This window comes from Heliconius melpomene, chromosome 21 (genome assembly GCF_056956725.1).
Source record: "Heliconius melpomene rosina isolate 202511_hmr_F chromosome 21, ASM5695672v1, whole genome shotgun sequence".
In the NCBI taxonomy this organism is placed as follows: Eukaryota; Metazoa; Arthropoda; class Insecta; order Lepidoptera; family Nymphalidae; genus Heliconius; species Heliconius melpomene.
In genome coordinates this window covers 7,080,877-7,099,196 of record NC_140409.1, presented here as the reverse complement: position 1 = coordinate 7,099,196, position 18,320 = coordinate 7,080,877, and the positions used below count along the sequence as shown (strand labels likewise).

The window sequence follows — 18,320 nt, the reverse complement described above, 5'->3', positions numbered from 1 at the left end:
AAATGTATAAAGAGCTACATTTTTAATTTGAATCTCGATTATCGATATTTAATAATTATTTTGTAATAAAATCCATGGATTTTATTTCGTGTGAAATACCTGTTCAAAATAAAAAAATGTATACCAACATTAAAAATAAAATCAGCTGACTGTCTGTTGTCACTTGTCAATGTCATATTGACTGATAAGACATGACATAAAATATTGTGTTTAAGACGGTTGATTTTTAATTTTTTATGCGTTTTTAAAATACATATTATTAAATTGTTTTTGAATTATAAATGAGTAACATGGACTATCTCTTCAAGCCTATAGTCCTTGTCACAGGATTTGGTCCTTTTATAAATCATCCAGTGAACGCAAGTTGGGAAGCTGTTAAATTAATGAATAAAGATGAAATAGAAATGAAACATAACGTAGAATTCGTAGCATTGGAAATACCCGTGATATATGAACACGTCGACAAATTTGTTCCAGTACTCTGGGATGCACACACGCCTAAGTTAATGATACATGTTGGACTATCTGGTCTAGCAAATAAAATCAAATTAGAAACAATAGCGCATAAAAAAGGCTACCGAAGGCTGGACTATCTAGAGAAATGTCCTGGTAACCATACATGTACTGCTGAGGGAGCTATAAGGATTCACACTAAATTAGATGTAGAAAGAATTTGTCGGGACTTTAACGAAAATAATCCCCTAGCAGATACTAGTGCTGTGGTATCTAGAAATGCCGGAAGATATCTATGTGAATACATATATTATACATCACTAAGTGTTGACAACACAAGGACGCTCTTTGTTCACGTTCCAGACATCAGCATTTACCCATCAGACCAAACAGCAAAAGCTTTGGAAAGGATTTTAGACTTAACCTGGGCACAAGTTAAAGCAATGGACTCTGCAAAAGAACTGATAAATTAGAAAATGCTAATTTAAAGTCTAAGTCTAAGCTAATTTAAGTTCATAAGTTAAATGACTTTAAAAGTACTGAGTGAATACTTAAAATTATATTGTTACTTATAAGTGTTATTTTTTGATTGTATATTGTTACATGGGTAATTCTTGTGTGAATTTTCTATATTTTTCTCTGACTCCTTAGAGGAATCCCTCCTTTATTTTTCAAGAAATGTACTTTTATTAAATTAGATAATAAATTTTACATTTTGAAATATACATTATTATAAAGAAGTACATTTAAAAAACATTTACAATACATTTTATTCAATATTGTTAAAATTTAAATTTTAAACTTGTTTTTTTTGGTGGAGTTTCAGATTTTTTTATTATTTATATATTTTATTTTTTTAAATGGTTGTTAAAAAAATATAATAATTTATAACTAATTAAAGTTTACACTTTTTGTCACAATTGTTGATTTTGCATGAAAGTGATAATCAAATTTATTTATATTACTGCAAATTAGTTTTGCCATTTTTGTTTATTTTATATGTGAAATAATATAAATAAATACTGTATATTAAGTATAAATATGTACATGTAATGGAATTTATTTTGTACCTCTACACTCCTTTTTTTAAGTACAGTAGTTGAAACGACGACGGTAATAAGAAAATAGTAATAAGCATTGTAAAATAAGGTTAGTAATCTAGGGTTACATAAGAAAATAAATGAAAATTAAAAAGAAGTCAAGGCAAGTAAGATGTTAAATAAATAGTCAGTAGTTGTAATGAGCTCCTTACCGCTGATTGCATAATTTTTACTTCCTCTCTGATTTTGCAAACACGTCAATACATTTGCATACAATATAGCATTTTTATCCAATACAAGTCTTCCATGAAATTGACTGACAAGCGTAATAAGTAAAATTAAATTACGTGTAACTTACCTTTTAATTATTAACGATATCAGACTTTTTTATTTTTACATTGTTGTCATTATAGACCGAGATCCCAGGGTCCCCAGACCTACGTCATTTTAGCAAAGCTGAAATTTTGAGGATTAATAGTCTAATATCTAATTAAGACTATATGCATACTCTCTAACTTGAAAGTGGGGACCTTTCGGAGATAGCGCCAACTTAAGCTACGTCAAAGTAAAAACGCTCGTTTTTAAATATGTTTTTAAGAATGATGTAAGAAATGTATTTTCACTATTACCAGACCCTTTACGTGAGCATTAACTTGCCAGACGTCCTAAAACTTGTTCAAAATTGGGACAAATGCCGTTAAACTAGGTAGCTTTAATTATAAATATATTACTCACGGACTACTACATGACTCCTCATAAGCACCCAGACCAGTCCGATGACTTAATCATCTGATGATCCCAGACAGAGATATATGGTTATTTTGCGCTGCCTCTGAAAGGTCCCCACTTTCAAGTTAGTGAGTAGGCACAATATCTTAACTACATATTAGACTAATAGTCCAGCAGTCTGGCAGGCTAGGCTAGGGTCTTTTGCTATTAATTGAACTATTTATGACTTCAATGACAAGAATGTAAATATTTGATTTAGAAAGAGCGTTATATTCTTTAAGCATTGTACAATCTGGACAAAACTTCAATGTATTAAAGCAGAAAGATTTGATTGCGTTGACTTAGAAATATTTTCAATACTTCAAGGGACCATAGACTTAAATATTTGATATTAATTTCAGCTTGATACCTAAACGTGATCTCGAGATAAATGGTCTTGACAGACGAACAACAAAATTATCCTCTACTTACAGTCCGTTTTTACCTACTGAGGTACGGAACCCTAAAAAAATGTCTTTACTTTCCAATTCCACTTTTGCTTAGTTCAGCCAGAATGTTCTTATAAATATTGCTATTTCCGTCCATATGAAGATAGATTTAGGTGACGTGAACAAACATTATGGCTTGCATAATACTCTGTAATATTAAGATTGTGATTGCCTTGGTATTGCCTTGGTATTCACAACAGTAAGTAGTTAGTACATATAAGTATGTCAATGATTTTTTTTTAATTTTAAATACTGTAGGTATATGTATATATAGTTATGTATGATGATGCCAATCGTGTCGCACGGGCACCAAGTGTAACTGCAAACGCGGCTCGTTGAAGGTTCGATCCTCACTTCAAGAGATGAAATATTTATCTAAATTTTCATTTCTTCGCTCTGGTGTCGAGGTAGTCTGCCACTCAACACGCAATGCCCCCCAATTTCGGCGGAAAGTGGGCGAAGAGCTCCTCTGCCTACCCTGCTCTGTGCGGGATACAGCGTGAGCCGTTTCTTTTTATTATATTTCTATTCTTTTTTTAAAGTAAAAATTAAAGCAGTCAGAAAATTTCATATAGGAAAATTATAGCTAACTATAGCTAGCCTGGGCAAGATCTAACCTATGTTTGATTTTGAAGATTGGCACACAACAGTGATAGCTAATCAAAATTAAATCAGCTTCACTTATGAACTGACAAACTGTATCCCGTACAGAGAAGAGTAGGCAGAGGGAACCCAGAGCGAAGAAATGGAAATATAAAAGTAGAGAGAGAGGAGATCGAACCCACAGCTGTGCTACGACGGCCTCATATTTAAGATTGATTTATTAATATAAAGAAATAAAACAACAAATATTTATTAACTTTTATTTATTTAAATTGCATTTGTTTACTCAGCAGCAGCACATACGTTGACACTTGAACGAGTAGCATTTAAAAGTTATTTGATAGTCGTTATGAAGCGATAACCACATGATTTTATCCGTATCTCTCGCCATTTTAAACATTTAACTAACCCCCACAGTAACTTAGCCAAGCTAAATACAACAAATACATTTGATGCAATTATAATTTTATAATATCATATAAAATATGTAAAAAGGTTCAAACAAATCACTGGCGATATATTTAAGTTAAATGCGACCGCAGTTGATTTAATAAGATAGGTAAATGTACAAACGCATGGTAAAAATAAAAGTAAATATAATCTAATTACTTAAAATAGAATCATTATAAAAGAGTGGCACTACGTACTTACTTAAAATATAATTAAGATATAAAAAGCAAATAACTGGCAGTGGTAGAAATTAAGATACGACAGGACTGGTTTGGCACATGATGAACGAACATTTAGAACTCCAGAAACTTAACAAAGCAGCGGTGTAGTGGTCTATGGCGGACAAAAATATTTATATAAATATTATGCACTTTCTTAACTTCTATAATAACAATTACATTCAATTTATGGCACCATATATATCGCTCGAGAATAGGAGCAGCCCCGCGTGGTCGGACGAGGCTTGTTCATTTGAATATAATATAAGATTATACAATTATTCGAGTCACGTAGTACTCAGCTAGTATTGTCCTCGTGAAATTCCTTAATACTAAATATGACAGTATATTAATAAATCTCTACCAAATATTATAACAAATTTCTAAGCCGTACGTTCCGTTTGACGCGAGTGTGAGACGGAATCGCAACATGTAGTAACTACTTATTATCTAAAATTTTCAATTGACATTTTTATGCTTGGAACTTGAAATTTATGTAGAGAGATATATATATTATCCTTAATAAAAGGATATCTTATAGTCGAGGGAACTAAGCAAATTGCTATCTGAAACAAAAATACAATAAATTAGTTATAATATAGTAAATTAATTATATATATATTGTGAGTTCGATTCCCACTCGAAGGAGAGAAATATTTAATATTTTCATTTCTTCGCTCTGGTCACGAGACAAAGCGGACTTCAGTCCCTCACTCAACAGGCAATGCCTCCAGAATTCGGCGGAAAGTGGGGAACAGAAGTGTCTTAATGGGAACGAAGTGTCGCAACACTACGCTACCGGATTTCCTCTACTTACCCCTCTTCAAAAAAAAATCTTCTCTAATTAGCAGGATATATATATGTAGATGCTAAAAACCTACAGTTATTGGAAAACAGTCGTATTTCAAATTGCGCCTATCTTAAACTATTATTGATTAAATGAAATTAAATACTGCAAAATAACAAATTGTGTAATCGACGAAATAATTTTACCTTAAGTCATGTAGATATGCTGTCATTGATATTGAATTAGAACTCGATCGGCCGACTGTAAGAAAACAAAAAAATATGTGATAAATATTGATTATATCAGCATGTATTTACATAATTTATATGAATGCTTAATTAACCAGGTTACTTAAAAAGCTAGTAGAACATTTAGGCTAATTTAAATTAAGTTTTAATTTAGATTAGCCTAAATGTTTAACTTTCGTTAGTTACTTACGTACCATCCTCTGTTTAGCAGTCAAATAGTGAAATCTGTCCATGGGAGTAAATGTTTGTAAAGCTCAAAAAGGACGGCACTAAGGTGAGAAAGGCAAATGGAATGGTTCTACAGTGGGAGTTGTAATGGTACTTGGGTGGGGGAGATTCAAATACGTCAACCTCTTCGAAAAAGGGGTAAACGTCTGGAAACATGGAACTAGGTATCCGAGCAGCATGAAATAGAATTGTTAATTAATATCTATCTACATTTTGTAGTGTTAGAATAAATATTAGATTGGATGTAGCTAGAGCTAGGTCTAACATATAGAAAACAATTTCGCTGTCTACAGCGAATTAGTAAGCTAATGTTAGCTACACAGTACACATGTTAGTCTAATCTAGGTTATATATAATATTTAATATTTATATATAGGTACTAATCATGGTAAACTTTTCAATTTTTAATCTTTACATAAATGGAGAGAAAATTCACTATCATGAACCTTTGAATGGAGTCCTATTATGTGAATAATGATATGGGCGATGTTGCTGAATAATTTGGTTTTGCCACGTTTTCGTTTATTTTTAATTATTAATCTATTTTTAATTGAATAATGTGTTTTTATAAATATATAAAATTAATACCGTTGAATATTTAATAAAATTACCTACTTTTTTCTCTCGATTGATATTCAATCAAATAAAGAAATGTTTAAAAATTGTATATTTTGTAACTCAGTTGCTAAGAAAAATTCTTATAGTAAAATAATGAAATCTGAGAACCTCATTCCGATAAAGACATTACTGTAATATTGTTAATATTATATATTTAATTCCTAAGATTTCCTAACTTCCTAAGATTTTGTAAAATAAGTTTAGTAATAATGTTATACTCACTCTCTACAAAGCTGTGCGTTTCTTCCAGCCACTGCCGTTTTACCCAAATTGACGGCTCGCTCTGGTTCTTTAAATTCTATTTGTTCGATACAACCGACAAGTCCTGGGTAGTTATATTCCGTATTCAAATATTCAGGAATACCACCTAAAAATATATAATTAAAGTTTTTGTACTTATGTAAAAAAAATATAGAGAAAACGTAATGTTAAGAGTTCTTCAGAACTCAAGCATATTATTAAAGGTGATCGAAATATAACAGACTCGTTCATTTACCTATATAGATGTTGGAATCAGCGTTCATAACATTCGATATACCGTTGGTCACAGCTGTTTTCGTACTCACATCGACAGACAACTCCAAATGTCTGTCTTCGTAGATTTTCGCAATTATCTATAAGATACCAATTATTATGACAAAGTGTACAATACAGTAACATAATCGATTTTGATCATTTAAAAAAGTTTTTTTTCCAGCTTCACGCTGTCATATTAAATAACTTAAGAAACTCCATTTCTTCTTGTTAGCCGTGAGTGGCGGAACTGGTCTTTCCTTGGTACCAGAAGGAAGAAATTTAAATATAAATAAATAATAATTTATTCTCACGAGTGGAAAGTGTGGAAAAAAAAACTAGACTACGTCTCACATGTTACATTCAAACGAGTCGAGCCGTGCTTTGTATTGTGACTAAAGCGGGCCAACAAAATAATTAATTACCCCGACTAGAAATCGAACCCACAACTGTCACGTACACAGTGAGACGCGAAGTAATATTATTATATTATACTAGCGGAGGCGCGCAGCTTCGCTAGATTATTTAGGGGTGAATTCTAATAGACCATGAAATATGTGTTCAATGAAATATTTTTAAGATTCGAAATTTCAAATTTTATAAAAATCGGTGGCGATTTGAAGATTTTTCCATACAAACTTTCAATTCCTTATTTGCACCCTTAGGGGGTGAATTCTAAAGAACCATGAAACACATGTTTAATTAAATATTTTTAAGAGTCAAAATTTCAAATTTTAAAATAATCGGTGGCGTTTTAAAGATGTTTCCATACAAACTTTCAACCCCTTATTTGCACCCTTAGGGAGAGAATTCTAGAAAACGATGAAATACGTATTCAATTAAATGCTTTTAAAAATCTAAATTTTAAATTTTATAAAAATCGGTGCCGATTTAATTTTTTTTCCATACAAACTTTCAACCCCTATTTCTCCCCTTTAGGGTTAAAATTTTTCAAAATCCCTTCTTAGTGGATGTCCAGATTACGAAAGTAAACATCTGTCCAAATTCCACGTTTCTACGTTCAGCGGTTACGGCTGTGCGTGCGTCTTACCTCAGTCAGTGAGGACAAGTCCTTTTATATATTAGATTATATATTCAGTAATTTCTATGTAAGATTACTTACCTGATGCCGGTCGCCATCATCGACTGGAATTTCATCCACAGAAATTGTATTTCGTCCGCTACCAAAGTCCCAGTCCATTACGACTACACCTCTTTCAACTATAAAAACGAAAATGACATTTTATTATAAAAAAAACATACGTACATCCTAAATTAAAAAAAATATATATTTTACAGTTTCTGATTACAATATATATATTTTTTTAATATTATACAATTTCTACAGAGAAGAAAAAAAATATTTTTTATCTTTGCGTACCTCTTATCAGTATAAAGTCCCCGCCATACGAGAGCTCAGCTTCCTTTTGATAAAGAAGAACTCCATCGCTAGTAGTGTGGAACGCCAGCGCTATGACCTCTGGAGATCTTTCCAATTGGTCGTATCGCAAATACTCGGCTGGTAGCTCTATATATCCGTTTCCAACGAAACCAACGCCGTGGTACAGATCCAAAGCTGAAAATATTAATTTTAATTACAATTTTGCAAGTCATTTTTCTATGTTAAAAGATAAAAGGTAAACAAACCTGAAAAAGGTTACTTTATTGGTTACGATTGATGGAGTTGTATTTTATAAAAATAACTTTAGAAGTAATACGCTGAAAGCATTCTAAATAATAATAATATATAATAGTGTCTGTAGAACTTATGTAACCCTTGAAGACTTAATAAACATGATTATGCTTTAAGAAAAGACAACATAAGAACAATACAACTAGCTGCTAGAAATTATTTGGGAAACCCTTCGCTACAAAAATTTTATAGAAATAAAAAAGCAAAAATAAAAGTTTGAGAAATTTTGTTTTCTTTGTTTACATTTTGTCTCAAGCTCAAGTGAATGGACTATAGAAATTATCTTTCTTGTTAAGATAAGTTTGATTCTTTATCCCGTATAATAAGATAAAGAGCATCTAGTGTAAAACATTCTGTTTTATGTCTTATTCTCACCGACGCTCTTTAATTTACCAGGATATAGAATGAAACTTCCGAACGAACCCACTACCACTGCGTTAATAGTCAGACACTGTGAAGATTGCACCACGGTTCATTTATTTATTTATATTATAAATTATTGCAGTTACACAAAGAACTACTTACGCATTTGGCAATTGGCTCCTGCATGTCCCAGAGGGCAATCGCAAGTATAGTTCATTCTAACGGTGAAATCTTTCTTGCATGTTCCTCCATTTCTGCAAGGCTGGAGGGCGCAAGGGTCGTTAAACGGTCTTCGCATGGGTGGGGGGGTAACTTTTTCTTCACAATAGATTCCCATGTAACCGGGCGGACAGTTGCAGCTAGTCATGTCAGGAGATGTGCAGTTACCGCCGTTTTGGCAATATGAACACACGGTAGACTGAAATAAATTTTTGTATTCCATATTGCAATTCAACAAAAATCTATACTCATTTGAAAAGTTTTAAGTTTATGTATATTTTGCCATTTTAATTAATAAATCATTTTGTATAAAAGGCATTTCAGAATAGAGTTGTAAACAATTATCCCTAAAGTCTTGACTTTAGTTCCGTTAGATTCAAAACTTCTACTCAGAATTCATAATATAATCATAACATAAGTTATGAAATTCTTATAAATACGTAAGTAAAAAAAATCACCTCGAATTATTCGAATTACTTACTTGTGGAATATCACCGCGAATATACTGACATTCCTGAACGTTGGCAGACTGGATCGATGCGTTGATTAAATTTAGGGTGCCTTGCTGAAGAGTTACCTGTAAGGGAACGTATTATCTGATCTTATTCGAACTTGAAAGTATAATAGAAATTCCATTTACTAAAATCCTAGCTAGTTATTAAAAAATGAAGTCAAAAAATAACCCAAATGGATGGTTTACAAATTATATATATTAATAAACTAAAAAATAAAAATTAATATTATATTTCTATTTTATTAATTAATATCGTTAATTGAAAGAGAAGTAAAAACTTAATAATCGTGAGTTGATAAAGATCTAAAAACGTTATTAAATAAAGTTAATTAATATTTTAAGACATATTATTATTGCATTTTCATCTCTAATATATATATTATATAGTGTATCTATATTGTATATATATATATTTATATTTATGTATATATGTATTATAATAGTTTACTCTTATATATGTACGAATATATAGATATTTTAGCTGTATTTTGTTACTAGTATATAATTTTTAATTTCTTAAATTGTACTTTGTTTTGCTCGCTACTCACTCATCCACTTCCACTGGTTGACTGGAAGAGATCTTTTATAGCGATAAGTCCACCTTTGTACACAAAATATCTATATATTGTTTATTATGTATTTTTTTTAGTGCAATAAAGAATATTATATTGTTTAGCTTACATCCTTAATACACCCGCTAAAGCCGCCAGTCACACCGGTGTTATTGTTAAGAACGATGGAATCATCTACACCTCCGACAAACATTGCAGTTTCAAATTTCAAATCCTGAAAATAAATTATTTATAGAATGTGTGTATGATGTGTTAAATAAATGAAGCAAGTGGCGGCAACGATACGCAAGTGAGAGACATGCGCTTCGCGTGTCTTACAAGAAACGACTGACCGGCCGGTTTGACCTATGCGCGAGCGCATGTCGAGTCTTCAACAAGCCACACCACCGAACCACGGGAAACCGAACAATTCTATTTAAGCGAGTTCGCTTTAAGCCATCTTGAATGGAAGAATTGGAAGAAAAATCAGGATTGGTTTTAGGAGTAGGCGTGGAAATAGGATTGGGAGAAGGATCGGACAGTATGTAGGCTGGTTTGATGCGGTCTACTGATACTATCACACTTTTTCCTGTTATGAATATTTTAAATGTTTTGTCACCACGTTCTAAAACTTCGTAGGGGCCGGTGTACGGTGGTTGTAATAAAAATTACATTAGTTAGTCTTTCTGTCATATATTGAATCCTAAGATTTATCTGCATTTCAAAATAAATGTCCTTATATATATAGATATATAGATTGATTGATATCAATTACAAAAATTAACACAGTATAAAAACTTCAGTAATTATAATACCGACAAATTATCAGTTATATACAATAACTAAATATAGTTTAAGCCTCACCTTAGCTGATGCAAGTTTAGCTTTGTAGTTGTCCGAGTCCATTTGTAGGGAGACGTCGGCGCCAACTCGAGCTATTCTTACTGAAGTCCATTCGTTGGATAGTAGAGTCTTGTTGCTGATGAGTACGATCGGGGGATTGCCTGTTTGTATACATAAATTGTTAACTAGACCATCGTGTGAGTATGAACGTGACAGGTAGTGGATTCGATTCCAAATCGAGTAAAAGAAGCATTTAATATTGTTATTTCTTTGTTCTGGCACCAAGACAAAGTGCGGCGTCAAATTCCACCACTCAACACGCAATGCTTCCAAAATTCGGTGTGTCTTAACACTAGGTTCCCTCCGCCTACTCTGCGGTATGCGGGATAGAGAATGAAACGAAAAATCTAGTGATAAATAAGTTTTTTCTAAATTCTCCATTAATAATTGGTATTATAGTATCTATTTTATATTTAAGTAAATTACCGTCTCCAAGATCGAAGCGGAATTCAAGTCGCCTATTATGCACAGCAAGGGAAGCGAATCCGCCATATCCTCGGTCAGACTGTGCGCAGTACATGATGATGCCATCACTGATTGGTGACATCGGCCTGATCACCATAGACATACGCAACACGCGGGAAGTATTTGGTGATTTGATTGCAAGGTAGGCGCTTCCTGTGAATGCGGGATAATCGATGTTTTGTTTCACGTTGCAGCTGAAAAAATAATATTATTCGTATTAAAGTAACACAATAGACACTTATTAAGAAAACGTATAAAAAAATAAAATTCAGCGGATTTCATTTAAGATAGTCCGCTCTGACCACTAAGCTATACGTTCCTCAAGTTATGTCGAAATTCTTCCACGCTTCTTAACGCCGTGGACGAGGCAAAAGTTAATTAAAGTTGAGAAGAGGAAAATTCACCGGCATCATAAAAGGTAGTTTGCATATTAAAGATTTCAGGGTCATCCATCTTTGCCATATATGTATATGCATACATAACACCAATTTTGTCAATAAAATGAGTATTGTATTAAATATATTTATGTATTTCCTAAGTTCGACACATTTATAAAATAATTATAATAGAATTATCATTCTTACTTTTTGCCTATGTATGTGATAGGGCAGGTACACTTATATCCATCAGCAGTATCAGTGCACTTCCCCAGACCGCAAAGACCTGGCTTACATGACTCTCCGAGACGGTCGCAGTTCAATCCTGCGTATCCCTTGGGACAAATACACATATAGCCCCGCTCGTTACGCGCCTCCTGTTAATCATAAGAAATATATGGTTTAAAATAATTTATACAAAAATATGTTAAATGCCAGATAATAATATATTTGAAGTCAGTAGTGGCGCAGGGGTACATGTGTTTGACGGTAAACACGAGTGGTTGTGGGTTCGATCCCCACTCGAGAAATGAAATATTTATTTAAATTTATACTTTCATGTCCTCGCTGTGGTGTCGGGACAAAGCGCAGCGTTGAGTTTCGTCACGCAATCAACACGCAATACCTCCAGAATTCAGCGAACAATGGGGAACTGCATGTCTCAACACTAGGTTCCCTCTGCCTACCCTGCTGTGTGCGGGATACAGCGTGAAACTGATAATATATTATGATATTGCCCCCTTATTATAACATTACCTGGCACATCCCATCATTCTGACAAAGGTTTGGTGTACAGGAGTCACAGTCGTGTACGTTGTACTTCTCAATGCTTTCAGACATTATTTTCTTTTCTTCTTTACCTAAAATCAGCATACTGACGCAGCCGACGAATCTGTTCGATAATAAATATATTATGATTAATATCTAAGAATTGATCCAAATGGAATAATTTGATAATTCCTCCACCCTAAAATAAGTTTATCATCATAATTTAACTTAGGGAGATGATATTTTGTTTATTTAAGTATGTATAAAAAATAATAGAAAGGCACAATAATAATATTGAAACTGTGAAACATCTTAACATAAATCTTACCCTGAGGCGAAGTCGATTTCTGGAGGACGTTTTGTCGGTGCTCCGCCGACGTAGAGATTGGAACCTACTTCTAATACAGCGAATGCATTAGACGACTCTGCTACAAATGGTCCAGTGTTGTCCACGTCCATCGTTACTGTTAAAAATATTTATAATTTTCTCGTTCTCATAAATTGTAATACAAAAGAGTATTTTTATTTTTGTGTTGAATATATTTTTTTATTTATTGGTAAACGGCATTCTTATGAATAAAGATATTGTTGTAGCAATAAGAATTTTACTTAATTTGTAGCAAGTCAAAGTTAAAAATAATTTATGTTTGCTTACTCTTGGAGCCGCTTCTACTCAATCGTATTGTATGCCAAGCGTTTAGTTGTAGAGGACGATCTCCCGTTACAATCAAGGGTGGAGATGTATCAAACTTGAGGGTGAATTCTGGCACACCATCGATCAGTTGAAGGATGAGATAGTCTCCAGTTCCATCGTCATTTTGACTGCTGTATAGGATAATTCCGTTGGAATCTGCAAATATAAAAATATTTGTAATCGTTTCTATCACGGAGTCTAGTGTCCAGTCATTCCATTCTCCACTTTCCACTCAAATTTAGAAGATTTTATAAGGGTGGATTTACTGTCATTTGATTTACTGACGGTCGCGATTCGTTCTCGATTAAGTCTCATATTTTTGTATGAAAAATATTTTTATATGCGTGATTGGACAGAACATTGTTTAGTTATTTCTTTCATTGAACATATTTTACACAAAGTATTAGCATGACGCCAGTACCTGCTGGTTTGAAGGAGATTTCGATGTCGAAACGTGTGTATGCGTCCTTTAATTTTGGCAATGTCAGCCAACCGTCGCCGTTGAACTTTGGCACTACTCCTGACACCCTTAAAGTAGCACGTGTTTCTACTCTTGCCTGATCGTTCGAGACATAGCATATGTAGGTCCCTGCGTCCGCTTCAGACACGCTCTCCAAGTGTAAATCGCGCTGTTGAACAATATAATACTATGTCAAAATGTATTCAGTAACGAAGCAACATGTAATTTTTTTAACTTTATACTGTATCCCGCATGCAGCAGGGTAGACAGAGGGAATCTAGTGATAAGACACTCCGTTCCCCAATTTCCGCCGTCTTCTGGAGACATTGCGTGTTGAGTGGCGGAACTCAACGCTGCGCTTTGCCTCGGCACCAGGGCAAAAGAATGAAAATATTAATTATATTATTTTACTTAGCAACTAATATATACTTATGTATATATAATACATAATGTTGCATAGAAATAATTATATTCGTATAATTCATCATTAATAATTGCTAACCTCATTCTGCCTGAAGCCAGGTATAACTTGTATAACTGCATTTTCACGTCTCCACTCAACTGTTGCTCCATTGCCTAAATTGTGTATACAAGGAAGGTCTACTGTATCCCCCAGTCGAGCAGTGAATGTTGTATTTCTATCACTCTTTGGATACGACGGTTCGTTTGATCCTAAATTGCAAATAAAATATTTAAGTATGACAATACTTTTGGGAAATATTTAAAATTAAATATTTTTTCTATATTATAATTGTTGTGAAGCTTTGTTAATTATTGTTTGTAGTGTTGGCTTTCAACAGGCTATGCATAAGTGCAAGAACTTCGTGTGACATAAATCTATATATATAAAATCGAAAGGTCACTCACTCATCACGAAATCTCAGAAACTACAAGTGCTAGGAATCTCAAATTTTGCATAGGAGTTATTTATAGGACGTAGGTGCTCGCTAAGACGGGAATTTGCAGTATTCGACTTCTAAGGGGTTGTTTTTGGGGTTGAAAGTTTGTATGAAACTTCGTTACTATAAATGCTAGGAGTGTCAAATTTTGCACAGACGTCACTAGGACGTAGTCATGGAGACAGAAATTAATAATAACATAGTTCACGCGGGTGAAACCGCGAGCGGGCCGCTAGTTATTCTTATAATATCATAGTTATAAACAAATTATAATAAATAAAATAAAATCAAAATGAAATATCTAATATCTAATCGCTTACTTATATAAATAGAAAGTATACAAGCTTAAAAAAAAAAAGGAAATATTATTTATTTGCTTCCATTTTAACATAAATAAAAAATATAGCTAGCTATCACACCTGGTATCACTTCAAGGACAAAATCGTCATAGGTGCTGCGTCCAAATCCATCATAGCCTGTACACCTGTAAACATCGGCGTCAGAAGATTGCACTTCCGTTATTTGCAATAGTGCACCGTCGCCATACACCTGTTCAAAATTGTATCATAAATTTTAATAAAAAAATATATTCATAGTTTTTTTTGTTGTTTTTAAAAATAAATAAAAAAAAAACACTTTTCAATACTCACCCTGTATGCTACATATTGATTCGTTCCATATCGCTCCCAAGAAACTCTGATATCTTTGGACATTGCTCTACATAAGATCTCTACTTTCTCTCCAACTCTATAAGCTCGGCGTGGTTGATCAATTGCTACCAATGCTAAAGATTCGCGTGCACCTAAAACCATTAATAATATGAGAACTCGTAATAATACATTTTTTTAAACCTCAAAACACTAAAAGGTAAACAAAACAATTTACCGGCAATTGCAAATGCATCTAAACAACTACTGATGGTATTATAATAGAACATTTATTAACATGCAAAGCTAAAGTTGTTAGTGAAATGTGGGTAGTTAAAAACATTTAAGGATACACATTTGTTACGTCATTAAGGGTAAATGCTATATTATAATCTAAGTACATATTAACTACCAAGAGCCTCACAAACATATTTTAAATGTAAATATAAATTTTAAGAAACGTAAAACTGAATTACACATTATTAAGCTAGAAATATTAAAAATATATAAAAATCTATTGTATATTTAAAAGTATAAATTACAATACCTATTTAAACCGATGCCATTGTATTTTACCTTACAATTAAAATAAATTACACAAATCACCAATTAACAAAACAATAATAATAAAATTTGGAGCATTGTTTTTTTTGTATGCAATTGGATATATGTATATATATATATATAAAGAAAACCTTGCACCTACATTTCCTTCCTATAACCAAGCTATATAAAATAGGAATATCCACAATTACTGTATAAATAAATTTATTAACATCACAACCCTTCCGACAACACAATGACGTCACACAACCCCGAAACCCCGTGCTTCATTACCGGGTATGATTTTATTTGCGTCTGACTGCATGACACAATCGATTTCGTCGCTTTCGTCAGCACAGTCGCCTATGCCATCGCATAAGTATTGCTTAGGAATACAGTCATTGCCGTCGTGACAGGTAAATTCGGAATCCAAGCATTTTATACCTTATGTAAAATAAAAAAAAAACATTTGTAATAGTAATTTGAGCTACTAAATTACAAATACCATACATAAATATCACAAACGAGTAAGCTTAAAATATTCATAGTCACCACACCCTCTAAGCATGCTTACGATAGTGAAAAGTCACTTGAAAAATCATTCACGACGTTATTTATCATCATCACGAACTTAAAAATTTGAGTTGAGGAAAAAAAAATATTGTGATCTACTAATATCGCTTCCTCAAAGCTCAACAAGAAAACAAATTTAATCAAAAAATATAAACATTATGGAACGTAAGATATATTAAGTTATTGTAATTGTAATATTAAACATAAATAAATATTTTAATTTTATGTTAAAAACGATACTTTATGTATCAAAGCGGTTTTAAGTATAACTTGCTATAAGATATTCATACTAGCAGGGCTATCAAAGGACAAATTACATTTTACATCACATGGACCCTACACCCAATGTACCAAATTACCAGATGAAATTTTACTTTCATCAGATTGTGTGATACAATTGATTTCGTCGCTTCCATCAAAGCAATCATAGGCGCCGTCACATACTAAGTCCTCATCAATACAACTTTCGCCATCATGACAGGTGAAGTCGGTATCGAAGCATTTAAAACCTTCATTAAAAAAATAAGTATCACTTTTCAATAAATACTAATAATATAAATATTAAAGATTAATTAATTACTTCTATCTAGGAACAAAGAAAAAAGATAGAAGAGGTTAAGAACACCAACACCTGCTAAGCATGCTTAGGTTAAGAACTATAGCTTCGAAGCAAAGGGGGAATATGTATCAGCCGACCCACTGACCCTCTATGTGGAGATCGATGTAATTGCTAATCTGCTGTCCGTAAGGGTCGGTAATGATGCAGACGTAGCGGCCGGTGTCTGTTTTCTGCGCAAGCCGAATGAACAGAGAGCCATCTTGCTTCCGGTTCACGTATCTCGGAAGCGGCCTTCCATTCTTGGTCCAGGTAATTCTTTGTCTCGGCAGGGAGGCGTTACAGCTGAGATGGACCTCGGAACCGGCGTGGGCCCATTGCTGGTTATCGTTAGACTCCGAGACTCGATCCGAATCTTCTATGAATCACATGCAATATTTACCTTTCAGATTGTTAAACATTCCAGTCTGTTAGCGACATGCAACCGTACCTCGCAAGAAAGTAAATTTCCATGTCGCGCTCACTGCTATCACCCAGCTGGGTAAAATATAGTGCTCAAAACAGTGAGAGTGTAATATACAATGAGACGAAGCTTTCATTGAATTTATGTGCTGTTATTATCTTATACTCTAAGTGCTTATTTTTGTGATTCATACATATTACATAATCAAGCATCTTGTATCATATCTAAATGAGAAGTCTTACCATTTACTATAACTTCGGCTGCAGCAGTTGCATTTGCCACTCTATTCATTGCAAAACATTCGTATTTTCCTGCGTCCTCGACTTCTATTTGACGGAATACTAGGATCGGTCCTCGACTTTCGACACGACTAAAATAATATATATTTCATTATTGTTGGCGATCATGTTACCAATTAACTAACACAAGTAATGATATACTCAGAGGCGTATCTAAGATATATTCACTAGGGGACTTTGCCCCCAGTGATTTGTATGGTTTAATGCCAATGTTGGACAGACATTTAATATTTTATGTATTCAGTTGTGTGTTTATTTGCAGATTAAATTATTTCTCAATCAAAATTGAGTTCACATAGGATGAACTTAAGTTCACATAGGATTTTTTAAATATTTTTAGCACTATAAAAAAAAATCTGGGATAGATATTAGACCATTCTTGGATAGACACAGTCAACTCAGCTCCTACCTTCATAAGTATATGATTATACTTATCGAGATAATTGCTACTATCCATACCTATATTATAAATTCGAAAGTAACTCTGTCTGTCTGTCTTTTACGCAATCAGGGCCAAACCGCTAATTTAATTGTGATAAAATACTCATATAGAGAAACTTGAGGGTCCCGGGATGAACATAGGATACTTTTTTTTTCTCATATTTGTAATATTTTCGATATATACCAATATATTAAAATAATTAATTTGACAAGCAATTTATTCCGCTATGTTAATAACAATCGTCGCTACGCGTTGCTAAGCAACGGCTTGCAAAGTTTGCTGTTTTAAGAAAACGTCACCCAAAGTGAGTTTGCTTAATGCATACATGGCGCGCGCCGATATAGATTTGTATACATTAACAAAAATTAGATGATTTCTATAATTTGATATTCATCCTTATGAAAATAAATATAATAGTCACTTTTAGCATTTCATCTTGATGGAAATTATAGTTTACTGTATAACATTCTAATAAATAATTAAGATGTCACTGATTCCAAATGACCTAGCCTACGA

General features: G+C 33.1%; 1 protein-coding gene and 1 pseudogene across 5 annotated transcripts in view; one reads left to right on the top strand and one right to left on the bottom strand.

Annotated features, from left to right (window-relative positions):
* Positions 1-173: 173 nt before the first annotated feature.
* Positions 174-4,088, top strand: LOC146527079 (pyroglutamyl-peptidase 1 pseudogene; annotated as a pseudogene).
* The window catches only part of LOC146527078 (basement membrane-specific heparan sulfate proteoglycan core protein-like), a 127,616-nt gene continuing 112,855 nt past the window's right edge, over positions 3,560-18,320 (bottom strand). The window contains exons 57-79 of one of the 5 annotated variants that reach the window (XM_085206305.1): positions 17,306-17,433; positions 16,749-17,018; positions 16,404-16,553; positions 15,766-15,915; positions 14,932-15,083; positions 14,701-14,830; positions 13,885-14,054; positions 13,344-13,551; positions 12,884-13,078; positions 12,557-12,692; positions 12,217-12,352; positions 11,668-11,837; positions 11,045-11,277; positions 10,580-10,719; positions 9,846-9,950; positions 9,132-9,227; positions 8,594-8,849; positions 7,757-7,951; positions 7,499-7,596; positions 6,359-6,476; positions 6,085-6,229; positions 4,975-5,029; positions 3,560-4,547 (exon numbers count right to left, since the gene is read on the bottom strand). In XM_085206305.1, the coding sequence (XP_085062431.1) occupies positions 5,011-5,029; positions 6,085-6,229; positions 6,359-6,476; positions 7,499-7,596; positions 7,757-7,951; positions 8,594-8,849; positions 9,132-9,227; positions 9,846-9,950; positions 10,580-10,719; positions 11,045-11,277; positions 11,668-11,837; positions 12,217-12,352; positions 12,557-12,692; positions 12,884-13,078; positions 13,344-13,551; positions 13,885-14,054; positions 14,701-14,830; positions 14,932-15,083; positions 15,766-15,915; positions 16,404-16,553; positions 16,749-17,018; positions 17,306-17,433 (3,400 nt within the window). In that variant the 3' untranslated portion in view covers positions 3,560-4,547; positions 4,975-5,010. Of the gene's footprint in view, positions 4,548-4,974; positions 5,030-5,210; positions 5,405-6,084; positions 6,230-6,358; positions 6,477-7,498; positions 7,597-7,756; positions 7,952-8,593; positions 8,850-9,131; positions 9,228-9,845; positions 9,951-10,579; positions 10,720-11,044; positions 11,278-11,667; positions 11,838-12,216; positions 12,353-12,556; positions 12,693-12,883; positions 13,079-13,343; positions 13,552-13,884; positions 14,055-14,700; positions 14,831-14,931; positions 15,084-15,765; positions 15,916-16,403; positions 16,554-16,748; positions 17,019-17,305; positions 17,434-18,320 lie in introns of all 5 variants that reach the window. The other 4 variants (XR_014879299.1, XR_014879300.1, XM_085206306.1 and 1 more) reach the window with 4 other exon arrangements.